Source organism: Mytilus californianus, unplaced genomic scaffold (genome assembly GCF_021869535.1).
Source record: "Mytilus californianus isolate M0D057914Y unplaced genomic scaffold, xbMytCali1.0.p SCAF_4, whole genome shotgun sequence".
NCBI lineage: Eukaryota > Metazoa > Mollusca > Bivalvia > Mytilida > Mytilidae > Mytilus > Mytilus californianus.
The window spans coordinates 70,328,742-70,343,092 of NW_026262690.1; the positions used below are offsets into that span (position 1 = coordinate 70,328,742).

The following is a 14,351-nucleotide window of genomic DNA, read 5'->3' on the forward strand; positions in this document are numbered from 1 at the left end:
TAACAAAGGGTACATAGAACTTACAATAATTCAGTACAGATATAGAACTTAAATCTATAATACCAGTAATTATGAACAACAAAATCACCAGTAAAAATATACTAAATAATACAGTATCAAAGAATGTTCATTGTTACTGAAAACATTATCAAAGTACTTAACATTACTGCTGATATTGAAATCATGTCGTCATACACCCTTACATGGATGGCTGTAATTCTGAGTAGCTTTCATACATCGATTTAATGAACAGTGCAGAATGTCATAAACATGTGCATTGCCAAAGGTAAATTTGTTTAGGAAAGTATGCAATCTATTGCAAACGTCCCAAAAACAAAAACAAAAAACGCCAGACATATTGATTTTAAAATAACAGTATATTGATAATCTTTAGCATTACTTCTATTTAGCTCAAATGAAGGGTCTGAAGAACAATAACACAAACTTGTCATTTTTTTAAATAACATATTCAGAAAGCTGAGTGTGATTTACATTATATTAGCTAATGATCTTGACCTTGAGACAATGTGAGCTATTGCCATCACTTGATGTCCATTGTTATTAACTTTGTAAAAAAATCTTCTGTGAAACCACCATTCAAATCTAGACCATACTAGGCCACAATCATCCTAAGGGGCACAGGACGTTTGCGCTTTTTTACCTGTAACACTATAGGACATTTGCGCTCCAAACACTATGGACATTTGCGCTTCAAATTTTGATACACCTGTATTAAATTGACTGGACATTTGTGCTTTTTACCTATAGTCGTCTACCTGTAATTTTAATGAATTGTAATCATTACGTAAATAAATTCAACTTATATTTGTCGTTGGTTAGTTCACAGTTATAGACTAGTAAAGGAAAAAAATGTATATGTCACGATGGAGTTTTGTCATTGAACAACAGTCGGTTATTTACTTTAAATTCATTATATTGATAAACAGGGCCCTCAGTCAAGAGTTGAAAGAAAGCTAGAATATTTATTTGAAATGTGGGCGACATACCACTCAGGACTGATTTCATAGCTAAATTTGTTCATTCCCTGAGCTTCAGGTATCAAGCAAAAACTAACCTGTGGTGACTAAACGCGTCTTTATGTCTTTAGCATGTTTACTTTTAGCTATATATAATTATATTAATGTGCATCTTACGGTGTTTATATATCTCAACTTGTACGATTTGCTCGTGTATGTAACAATGTTTTAGATTTTAACGAGAGAAATTTATGTATTACTGAAAAATTATTACACCAGGGTTTTCGATATCACAAACTAGTCAAAACATTTACTAAATTTTATCGTCGGTATAAGGACATCATTCGTAAATATAGCTCAACATGCAGACTTCTTATACGTTCAGGTATTTCACATCCAATTTTTTATGGAAATATTCTTTATAAAGCACAAAAATGTCAGTATTCACCTCTGAAGCTAACAAAACCTGTAAATAGACTTATTAAGAAGGGATATAGTTACGATACTGTTGTCAGGTCATTAAAGATTGCATATTTTGGCGTTAATATTGATTCACTTATAGGGTCTTTGCATCCGCACTAAACACATTTATTTAAAAACCAGTTGTTGGCATGACACGGGTTATGTTCTTCTCATATATGTTATGATGGTATGATACTAAACCCCTAACGGGAAGGATTGTGCCTGATATTCATATGATGAAGACATAATCTTTCAATCAGTTTAATTGAAGTCTGGAGCTGGCATGTCAGTTAACTGCTAGTAGTCTGTTGTTATTTATGTATTATTGTCATTTTGTTTATTTTCTTTGGTTACATCTTCTGACATCAGACTCGGACTTCTCTTGAACTGAATTTTAATGTGCGTATTGTTATTCGTTTACTTTTCTACATTGGCTAGAGGTATAGGGGGAGGGTTGAGATCTCATAAACATGTTTAACCCCGCCGCATTTTTGCGCCTGTCCCAAGTCAGGAGCCTCTAGCCTTTGTCAGTCTTGTATTATTTTTAATTTTAGTTTCTTGTGTACAATTTGGAGTTTAGTATGGCGTTCATTATCACTGAACTAGTATATATATTTGTTTAGGGGCCAGCTGAAGGACGCCTCCGGGTGCGGGAATTTCTCGCTGCATTGAAGACCTGTTGGTGACCTTCTGCTGTTGTCTGTTCTATGGTCGGGTTGTTGTCTCTTTGACACATTCCCCATTTCCATTCTCAATTTTATGAAATGACTTAAACACGAATGTGCTATGAAATGACTATTAAACTTTTAACCATAATTAAAGTTATGACTTTAACTCTGCCAGGTCAGACCTACCGGTCGTAAGCCCGTATAAAATAGGAGGGAAGTCATAAGAAGCAAATACTGTAAAAGCGCTAATGTCCTATATAAAAAGCGCAAATGTCCTACCGTATAGCGGGTTATTTTCGCGGGTGTAAAATTTCGCGATTTAGGGAGGGCTCGACAATAACGCTTGTCCGATTGTCCGGTACCAGAGGAAAAAAAGGTCGGACAAGTAAAAGCTATATCAAGCTTGTCCGACAGGACAAGTTAAATTATTATGCAGAAAATAAATTTAATCCAACTTTGATGAACAAAGTAATTATAAACAAAAAACAAGAAAAGAAGATAAACACAAGTATTAATTTGACATGTTTACTTGCAATCAATAATTTAAAACTGGTTCTTTGTCAGGTACTTTTTAACAGGTAAAAGGCATACTATTCTCGGAAACCAGTTCTACTGGTCCGAATCAACAATGCCTTTGTAGATAAGGTAACTTTACAAGACAGTTCTCACCAGCTCGGAAACGATTCGGCTCCAAGTTTAATAGACAGTTTGGCACCGTAGGAGACATATTTAATAGACATGATTAATAGACAGTTTGACAAGGCAGGAGACAGGAGACATTTCGGGACCAAGACAAATCAGTACCTCGTTTTCCTACCTTATTCTGTTGCTTTATAATAAATACCATACCGTAATTTTTTTAACAAAAATATTTTTAAATAAAAATGAAGAAATTATTTACCATAAAATTCTCAAATCATATTTGATCATATATAAAAGAAAAAACAATACTTGCAATACAGTGACCTAAAGTTATTAATTTCTGTGTCATTTGGTCTCTTGCAGAGAGTTGTCTCATTGGCAATCATACCTCATCTTTTTTTTTTTATTGATTGAATTTGAATAAACTTTTTTCTACTTAAAAAACCAGGATACAAATCCAATGAGTGGAAATTGACAGGCCTATCAGACGGTGCCTCATGTGTAGAGTCTGATGAGACTTTGGCATTGATGAAAACTAGAACCTAAGTCCTGTGACATGACTAGATTCAGTTGTTCTCGAATCATGTTTTTAAAAGGTATTTCAAAAGATATAAATCAAATTCTGTTCTATTGTTTTAATTCATTTTGTTCCTTGAATCGACTTAAAATGCAAAAAAGGTTATTATTAAGATTTTTGTTGGACAAGTTACATTTTCATTTGGACAAGTTACATTTTCATTCGGACAAGTAAGTTTTGGTATGTACTTGTCCTACTGGACAAGTTGGAAAAAAAGTTATTGTAGAGGCCTGTTAGGGGCAACAAAGTATACGAAAAATTTTGGCGGTTTTTATTTTGGCGGATTCTTTAATCCCTATTAAATATTTTGGCGGATACTGAAATGGTTGTAGTTAAAAAGTTGTAGAAATTGACAAGAGATAGAGAGATAAGATAAATAATAGTTTATTTAAGTGTCACATATTGATCTATAATAAAAGTATCTATTGTTATGGTTAAATGATTGTTTTACCTGCATCACGCCTTTATATTTATTGATTATATTTTGATACAGTTAATCAATAGAATACTGGTACTTAGATATTTGTCATAGGTGTACAATCCTCTGGTAAATGTTACGGTTGATTAGTTACGAAATTGACCGGACCTTTGATGTACTAATTAGATCATAAAATTATCATGAGTGACTTGCGACTCTTTTATAATTTGACACTAATTAATAAGGATAAAATACCTGACAGAGTACCTTACACTCTAATATTATTAATTATTTTATTATGTAACCAATTAACTAATTAACATCTGACAGCCTGGGAACAATGGCCTTTCGCATTTATGTTGGTTAAAGTAACATAAACCATTATTGATTCGACGAATGGGAAAAATAGATAGTTTATAAAACGCTTTAGCTATTAGAAAGTACCGAACGTATGCATAAATTTTTGCGAAATTTAATTTCGCGATTTCCCCTTACCCGCCAAAATAAGCGAAAATAAACACCCCGCGAAAATAACCCGCTATACGGTATTTAAAAAGCGCAAATGTCCTATAAATTGAAGCGCAAATACCCATTAAAAAAAGCGCAAATGTGTTATGAAAAAGCGCAAATGTCCCGCGCCAATCCTAAGGGTATGTGGTTGAAAACTTGTGTTTCATATATTTACCTGTCAAGTAAAAACAAAATGGCTACTATGGATTAAAATAAAACAAGTTCAGATCATGTTTTTGGCTTATATCTCAGCACAAATATTGTCTGCAAGAGAAGATCTAAAAAAAAATCCCAATGATAAAAATTGTCAATGAACTCCTTATATGAGTTAATTTGTTTTAATGATAATACATATTCATTTTATGTTGGAACTTGCTATTTACTATTATGTTAAAAACTACAAAAGATAGAGAGAAACTGCACTAGAAAAATTGATGTGCAAACCAAGATCTACAAATAAGTAAACATGACCGTCAACTTAAATGGACTCCTATTGAAATTGACCTTTAATGACAAATTAGTGCCTTTTTATTTTTTACCTTGAAAATCGATATAACAGATAGAGGGAAACTGTAAATTGCAAAAATTATAAGCTTGAGAAGTCCTTATCTGGATCAAAGCAAGTTACAATCATACTTATAGTTGATGTCATGTAAAATTGGACCAGGGTTTTTATCAAATATTTTTAAACTATCAATCACATTCATTTGAAATGACGTTTTTCACTTAGCGGAATAAAATATGTTTTCAAAAAACAAAAAAAAAGTTAAGGAATTAAGGCTCCTGCACAGAAACTAAGATGGCTGACTTATAATGGAAAGCATGTAGGATAATTTGAAGGTCAGGATTTTACAGTGCAATCACAATAAATGGTAGGACAGTGGTGTTTTTTGGGAAACATTATTTATTCCTCTTAGTGAATAACATCATTTCGAATGATTGCAATTGATAGTTTAAAAATATTTGATAAAAAACCTGGGTCAAATTTTACATGACGGCAACTATAGTGTGTGAAAGATGGCTGCCACTGTTGCTTCATACTAAAGTTGTGTTTTTAATATTCCTATGCATTGATGTAAAGGGGAGTAACACTGTGAAGCATAGCAAGCCAATCATGGATGTTGCATTTTATTGGAACATAAAACATCACTTTAAAATGCCACAAGATTGTTGTGTGCCAATAAACAAAAAATGGAAGCCTCCAGAAACATCTTTGTAATGTAATTATTGGAAGATATGAAACAATACTGGAGTGGAATAACAGTATTTTTGACACTTGTAAACACTGGAAACATTGCTATAAGTATTGTTGACACTTGTAAACACTGGAAACATTGCTATAAGTATTGTTGACACTTGTAAACACTGGAAACATTACTAGAAGTATTGTTACAATATCATGTACTGATTCATCCGATTGAAAAAATTCAAATGCTTTATTATTTATTGGACAAAATCTCTAAACATGTACTTACAAACACAAACCAAACAAAACATTTTCTTTATTGATTGCTGTTCTTAATCTCAATGTCACATTGAAGCCTTCTATACATAGCAAAATGTGTATGTCCCAGCAGGTTTATGACCTTTTCTAGCACCTGTTTAAGCAAAATTCTTTGCTAGATGTTGCTATTGCTACACTTGTGCATTGAACACTTTGTATTTTATACTTTAGAAGACTTATATTATTTTTTTGCTTACAGGTAATTAAACTTCAAATGAAAGATGGAGTTGTGACCAAGATGACAGAAGTTTTAAGTGATGATGGTCATATGCTGAGTGGATCAACAGTGGCCTCCTTGTACAAGGATGCTATGTTGGTAGGAACAGTACAACACAAGTTGTTGTATTGTGAAGTACGCTGGATGGATTGATTGTGATGCTTTGTTTTCCCTGCAGCTCATGAATAAAATGCAGTCCCATTGTATGAAACATATTCATGCAGATAAATGAAATGCAGTCCTGTTGTGTGAAACATGTTCATACAGACAAATGAAAAGCAGTTCCATTTTCTGATTTTAATATATATTTTGTAAAAATATAGCCAATAAGATCAAATGTAAGATAATCTAACTTAAAATGTCTTCTTTTCACATGAAGTATATTTGCCAATATATGTTATTTTTAAATGAGTATCAGGAAATCCTTTGATTATTTATAAAATCCCAGAGCTGTTATTTACAGACTAAGTGTTCAACAAGTGTACACCTCTCTATTGAGTTTGACCGTGTGATATGCCACAAATAGTAGACGCTATTTCTGCTGACTTCCTATAGAATAATTTTACATGTGTTAACAAAAGTGTGGTGTTGAAACATGGGACTGCTAGTTATGAAACCTATAATTGGTTAGTGGTCCTTACCTTTTGATGTTGAGTTTTTCATCTATTTGTCATTAGCAGTGGAATCATAAATTTTATAACCAGTTCATGTTAATAAAAACTGTATATGATCTGGTAGCTGCATCTCATTCCTATGATAAATAAACTCATCATAGATAGCAGGATTTAAACATTTGTGTACGCCAGACACGTATTTCATCTACAAAAGACTCATCAGTGACGCTCGAATCAAAAAAGTTTAAAAGGTCAAATAAAGTACCAAGTTGAAGAGCATAAAACACATTTTGTTTGTTAATATTTGTGTTTTCAGTTGCACTTTGTAGCTCAGAAGGGAACAGTATTTTTAATTCCATGTAAATGTTTGCCATGAATAGTTACTCTTGTATTATTTCTAAAGGTTGGAAATCCTACAAATTATATTTATTGCAAATTTTCTTTTCTATAAAAAAGAATATATTTAGATATAATTAACCAATTGTTCAGAGAACATTTGAAGGTCTTTCCACATCAATTTTCTAAATAATTGATAAGAAGCTACTTCAGGTTTTCTCAAAGATACTTTTGGTGTCCAATCATAGGTTTCTTAATACTGATTCGATAAATAAATGGGTTCTCTATACTTTTGTGTAAAATAATGGAGATAATGTGCTACTTCTGGTTAAGTAAATGTGACTTCTGGTCTCATACGATAGCTTCTTTCGACTGATTCCAAAAATATATTGTCTCTATATACTTTTGCCTCAAATAAGGGCGATAATTGCCAACTTCCTGTTTAGAAAATGTCACTTCCGGTCTCAAAAGATGGCTGTTTTTACAATGATTCCAAAAATATATGATTTCTATATACTGTTGCCTGTAATAAGGGAGATAATTAGCCACTTCCGGTTTATAGAATGTCATTTCCGGTCTCGAATGATAGGTTTATGTATGCCTATTTAAAAAATATACGGTTTTTAAGTACATTTCCATGAAATAAGTGCAAAAATGGCTTCTTCCGGTTTACTCAAGGTAACTTCCGGTTGTCATTTTTCAATGTCATATTTCACCAAACATTTTGCAGAAGACCCTATGGCTTTATCATGTACCATGTTGAAATAATAATCAGTTAAAGCTTTATCATGTACCATGTTGAAGTAATAATCAATTAACCTTAAATTAAAACATTTCAGGGGCAATAACTCCTATAAGATGTCATGGGATTGTTTCAGACCAAATGTATCATACCTCTATCACTTACCATTCATGCAATACATCAATATATCACTTATGTAAAATACAGAAGGGGAAATAACTCTCATATGGAATTTTCGTATCGCTTAGGTTAAAATTGGACAAAACATCCTGAGGATATAACTAGCAATTTGGTGAAATAAATTTGTCTATTTCTTTACGGTTAACAGTGTTCAGGGAGATAACTCTTACAAAGAAAAGTATTTGGTTAAGCAGGGGCATTTTCAAAGGTGCATAAACTGAACGATATCATATACCAAACATCTTAGGGACATCTTGCAAAACAAAAATTTTACGCAATGAATAAAAGTGGAAGAAGCAAAAAAAAAAAAAAAAAAAAAATAATAGTAATCAGAATAAATAAAATAGGTCTTTCCACAGAAAAGTGGAAAGACCTAAATATTAAATATAAAGGATTTTGATACACATTTTTGTTTTCTATACATATTTTGTTAACATTCAAATCTTAGACATAATTTCTATATTTTTTAATTTAAATAGTGTATTCCTTATAGTTATACATTTTATTATGTGATAAGGCCTGCTTTCAGAGACCTCTCGCAGAGAGGATTTTGTCAAAAGAGGTTGTAAGTTTCAAATCAAATGAATTTTATTTGTTTAAGAACAAATGGTGGAATCTAAAGATGATCTATGGGGGTTGGTCTCTAAAAGGCTGTTTTCTATACATTATCCATTGTAAATAGTTTAATTCAATAATATTATGAAAATTTATTTCTGCAAACATGCAATAACTTACAAAACCACATAAGAAAGAAATGGTAGAAATATGCAATAGATTAGATGTTTATATTAATAATTATTCAATTAGAACAGAAATAATTACATGCATTTTTTTGGAGGAAATTTAGTGTTGTGAAGTAGACAGCAACAGCATCACAAAATCTGCTCCAAAAATGTAGACCTTTTCAAGATTATTGTATTACAAACAACATAAAACATGAAAATGCAGACAATACATATTAGTGCCACAGAGAATAATATCATTTTGAGTGGACCTATACCCGATCTGCAATAATAAAATTTCTAAAAATGTTTACTTTATTGCTAGATGTTAAATTTTGCAAAATGTTGGGGTGTTTTTGTCTTTTTATCTGTGACTTGACATTTAATGACTAGCATGACCTTTGAATGTCAGAATCAAGACACATTTTTTTTTTTTATTTTTCAAAAACAATTTAAGTCAAATTATTATTAACTTCCAAATCTACAATTCAAAAGGTCCTTTACTTTTTTCCCAGAATTCATTCTATTGACTTTAAAGGTTGTCCAAGTTCCAGTTAATTTTGAAATGAATAAAATGATACCACAAACCAATACACAACTTTCATGATTTGTAAAATGACACTCATTTTAAATATTGATGTCAAATTTTGATCTTCTAGATCTCTAATATTGATCAAGTTTGAAAATTGCAAAAAAATTAAGTTTTCTTGAAAGGGTTAAATGAAAAAAAAAGTTATCAGTGGAAATAAATTGGTTTACAGTGTATGAATGAAAATACTTTTGTCTCTTCACAGTTAAAAGGCTTTTAAAAGAAAAAAGGGATTGACTTTTAAAAATATCATGAAATCATATATTTTAAAAGGAATGAAAAATGACATAATTGTCTGGCATTTTCATTGTTTGTTGTCTGCATCTATTTTTTCTACTGGACATATGATTTATAGGTCAGTTAAAGGCCAGTTAAGGTCAGTTGTAGTCTTAATTTGATGTATATTATAAAACAAAGGTATGTATAAAGCTACACTCTGTTTCATCCACCATTGTATTATATTTATTATGATTGCTTGCCTTTTGGCCAGTTTATGTTGTCTGAGAGTAAATAAAATATTGAAAAAAAATGTTAACAGAGCAACAAAAAGCAACCATGACTGATTTCTTGTATTTTGTTTTTTAATGGATTTTTATGCCGCCGCCATCAGTTTTACACTGCTTTTTGATAAAAGTGCTTTATATTTTTTTTTATTTTAAAAATCATGACTCGGAAGTGATTGTTTTCCATAGTGTAGTTTTTATTTAAATAATAATGTTTTTGTTTTTTGCAATGACCTTGAATTGTTATTGATGGGAACATTGTTGTGATACATAATAAGAGTTATTTAGCAATAGATATATTTGTAAATAAAAAAGCTTTTAAAATACTTTTCATTGTTATTGAGTGAAAATGTCAGTTTTTTGGATTAGGTTTATTCCACAGTATATTCATGGTGGGGAAATAATATTTAAAAATGTGTGGATTCATCATAAATTACAAGAATATGCCCATCTGACATGTCATATACGTCCTTTACAGTATAGATTTTGCTCCTTGTTGAAGACTACAGTGCCCTCATGATAGTTGTTGCCATCCTTTTCATTAAGTCTCTGCTGGATTAAAATTGTACCACTTCTGCTTTTCTATTTTGGAATGAAAATTTGTTACAAATTGAAAACAAAAAAAAATTATTAATTTGTTGCATCCGAATTACCTTTCTTGATTTACCTTCATCAAGAATAGAATTCCAACCTAAGCATTTGAATGCCAGTGATGTAAAATATATGTAGACATGTTTGAAGCAATATGAACAGAATGGACATGATGGACCTATAAAGAATATCCAAATTCATGAAAGTCATATTTGCCAGAGGGAGTTGGAACCTTGGTTTCTAGATATTAATTCGTTAATTTTTTAACGGGGAATTTCCAATGTATGTTACAAAACATGTCCATACTGAAGCACTGACTTCTGAGTTGATATCCTACGTAACAAACAGCCTACCAGCAGAGGTATCAACCAAGTCTTATTTAATGCAAATAACACTTTATAAATATCGTGGTTCAGAAGCACTTTTCTGGTTTTCCCTTCATCAGGAACACTCAAACATAAATGTTTAAAAGTCATGGATGTAAAAATACATAGACACGACAAAAAAAGGACCTAAAAAAAAATGGCCAAGTTTTCAAAGGTCACCTTTGCCTGAGGATAAATAAGAATATAAACATCTATGTGTGACATCTGTCATATTTTATGCTTCCAACAATGAGTTAAAAGTTTTCAGGATTTATATACATGATACATGTAGTACATCCTTATTCAATAAAAAGATTGGTTGTGACAAGTGTACTAAGTGTATGGTCGCCTGATATGTCATAGCCTTGGTCTACAATATCCCTGTAACATTTTAAGGATAATATCTATTTTTGTCGAGCCTGCGACTTCTGTCGCAGAAAACAGGACATAGGGATAGTGATCCGGTGGCAGCATTAACTAACTACTTAAAAGCTTAATATTTCAGAAGGAAGAAGACCTGGATGCTTCATATATTGTATATAAATGCCTTATGATATGAAGTTTCCCGGTCATATGTCTATTGTCATCTACCTCATTTTTCGTGGTTCAGTGACTTTGAAAAAAAATTTGAGATTTTTTGTAATTCCTTAATTATGAGTAATAGGATAACTATATTTGATCATATTTGATATGTGTGTTTCTTGCAAGGTCCTCGTGCATGTCAGACAGTTTTCACTTACCTCGACCTCATTTCATGGATCAATGAACAAGGTTAAGTTTTGTGGTGAGGTCCATATCTCAGATACTATAAGCAATAGGTCTACTATATTTGGTGTATGGAAGGATTGTAAGGTTTTACATGTCCAACTGGCAGGTGTCATCTGACCTTGACCTCAGTTTCATGGTTCAGTGGTAAAAATTAAGTTTTTGTGTTCTGGTCTGTTTTTCTAAAACTGTTTGCAATAGGTCAACTATTTGGTGTATGGAAATATTTTACGATGTACATGTCAATCTGGCAGGTTTTACCTTGACCTCATTTTCAGGGTTCATTGCTCAATGTTACGTTTTTGTGTTTTGGTCTGTTTTTCTTAAACTATAAGCAATATGTCAGCTATATTTGGTGTATAGAATGATTGTTAGGTTTATGTGTCTGTCTGGCAGGTATCATCTGACCTTGACATCATTTTTTATTGTTCATTGGTCAATGTTTGGTCTGTTTCTTTGTATACCATAAGCAATGTGTCAAATATATATGTATGGAATAATTGTAAAATGTACATGTATTTCCAGCTTGGTTTATCTGACCTTGACCTCATTGTCTTGGATCATGTTTATGTTTATGATACTTGTAGTGAAACTTTTTATTTAGGACTATCAACATAAAATCGATAGTTAGTAAAGCAGTAGAAACTTTTCAGCGTGTGCACTCTTGTTTACCGTATCATATAGAAAGTCAACAATATTTGGTATTTGGTTTTTTTCTGAAGATTGATTTGATTGCCAACTTAGTATCATCTGCTACTTTTTGTCTAACCTGTCAGGTGGCCTTTACCTCAATGTTATCATGTTCTACAGTGGTTGGGTTTAGTTATCTTGTAAATAATTTTATATCTTGGAAACTTAGCAGAATAGGTAAACCATATTTTTTTTTAAATGTGAATTCATAAAAAGAACAGATGTATGCGACTGGTTTCATTTAACTTTGACATCAATTTTGAAGGCCACTATTTGAAATAAATCTAATATGCCAATATGCGAGACAGTTTTATATTCCCTTCTTGTTCACTAGTAATAAATCGACCTCCTCTAATAAATTCTCAATACCTATGCTTGTGGACACTGTGAGTCCCTGGTGGTATCACTAGCCATGCAGTAGCCATGAAAATATGGATATTGTTTGAATGATTTAAATTTGTTCGCTATTAAATTTCGATATCATTTTAAATTAAGGAATGTATCTTTCTCAAGTATAGACCTGTTTTCCATGTTTGGCATTACGTTCGAACATTTTGGTTTTACCAGCACTTCAATGTTTGTGTTAGATTTTGAACTTAAAAATATTTTGGCCTCGCCCGTGCATCACAGAAGAGATATTGATAATCGACATGCGCATCTGGTGCCATAAAATTGGCACCCTTAATGATTATTACTACCACTGTGTTGATACTACTGCTGGCAGTCTTTTATTCCCTGAGGGTATAACCAGTTAGGTAGCCATTACTTTGGCACTGGCATGAAAATATTAAAATTTGCTGTTATAAAACTTCAAAATCATCTTAAATTTAGGAATGTATCCTCTTCGAGAATATTTCTGATTCCTTGACTTGTTTTGCTTTACTTTTGGTCCTATTTAGTTTTTTCAGCTCTTTAATCAGTTTGTATTAGGTTTTGGGCTTTTAATATTTTGACCTAGAACACAACTGAAGATACATTAATTGTCGAAATGCGCATCTGGTCCAATAAAATGTGAACCGTAAATGTTATTATTAATACTAGGTCCATCATACCTTTGCTGTTGAATTGTTAGTTCCGGAGGGTATCAATCACCCGTCCAGTAGCCATTATTTCGGTACTGTCATTAAAAAATACGGATTGATTTAAATTTGATGTTTTAAAATTTAGAAATCATATTAAAGTAAAGATTGTATCTCCCTCAAGCATAGATTTGATTCCGTGTCCGGGTTTGGCTGTACTTTTGGTCATTTTTGGTTTTATAAGCTCTTCAAATATAAAAAGACTGTGGTATGATTGCCACTGAGACAACTCTCCATAGGAGATCAGATGACACAGAAATTAACAACTATAGGTCTTCAACAATCAGAAAAGCCCATACCGCATAGTCAGCTATAAAAGGCCCCGAAATGACAAATGTAAAACAATTCAAACTTGGCGAGAAAACTAACGACCAAATTTATGTACAAAATAATGAACGAAAAACAAATATGTAACACAGCAACAATTTAAACGACAACCACTGAATTACAGGCTCCTGACTTGGGACAGGCACATACAGAATGTGGCAAGGTTAAACTAGTTTGAAGGCGCCAACCCTCCCCTAACCTGGGACAGTGGTGTAACAATACAACAGTTTGTAAAAGGTTTATTGGGACTTTCAAATAGTTTGACCTCGAACATCATTGAAGAGACATTAATTGTCGAAATGCGCATCTCAGGTTCCAGACCCTCGTCAAAGGACTGAAAAACTTACTTTGTCAAAAAGAACATCGATTCGATTTATAGATACAGAACACGGACGTTAACATGAAAGTGCTTGACATTTTAATCTGCAGTATATGTTGAATTTAGTTGATTGATAATATAACCCAGCAGACACGTCTATTCAAATGAGTACCGTAATTGTACAGCTGTAATAGCCAACTTATCTTGTACATACAAGAAGTAGCAGAATTAATACAGGACTAGTACATTCTAAAACAATGTGGAAACAAACTCATTTAAGTTATCAGGCTTATAATTTAGTACACCAGACGCTCGTTTCGTCTACATTAGATTCAACATGCAGGGGTGCCAAATCATTAAATTTTCGAAAGTTGTTCCAAATACTGCTAAGGTAATTTATGCATAAAAGGGAAGAAGATCCATATTTTTTCGAATAATAAAACATGTTATGGATATTAAGTTGATTTACTGAACATATATACCAATTATACTTCATATCAACAAAAATGGTCTGGTGATACCCCCTAGACGAATCATTCATCAACAATGGCATC

The 14,351-nt window shown here is 32.1% G+C and overlaps 1 protein-coding gene across 15 annotated transcripts in view; it reads left to right on the forward strand.

The window, feature by feature from the left end:
• LOC127698684 (serum paraoxonase/arylesterase 1-like) overlaps positions 1-14,351 on the forward strand; it is a 244,324-nt gene that overhangs the window by 26,211 nt on the left and 203,762 nt on the right. Inside the window, exon 9 of one of the 15 annotated variants that reach the window (XM_052202298.1) lies at positions 5,958-8,170. The exons of the other annotated variants lie outside the window; for them this stretch is intronic. Coding sequence (XP_052058258.1) covers positions 5,958-6,128 — 171 coding nt within the window. The 3' untranslated portion in view covers positions 6,129-8,170. Of the gene's footprint in view, positions 1-5,957; positions 8,171-14,351 lie in introns of those variants that run through there. 15 annotated transcript variants of the gene reach the window in all.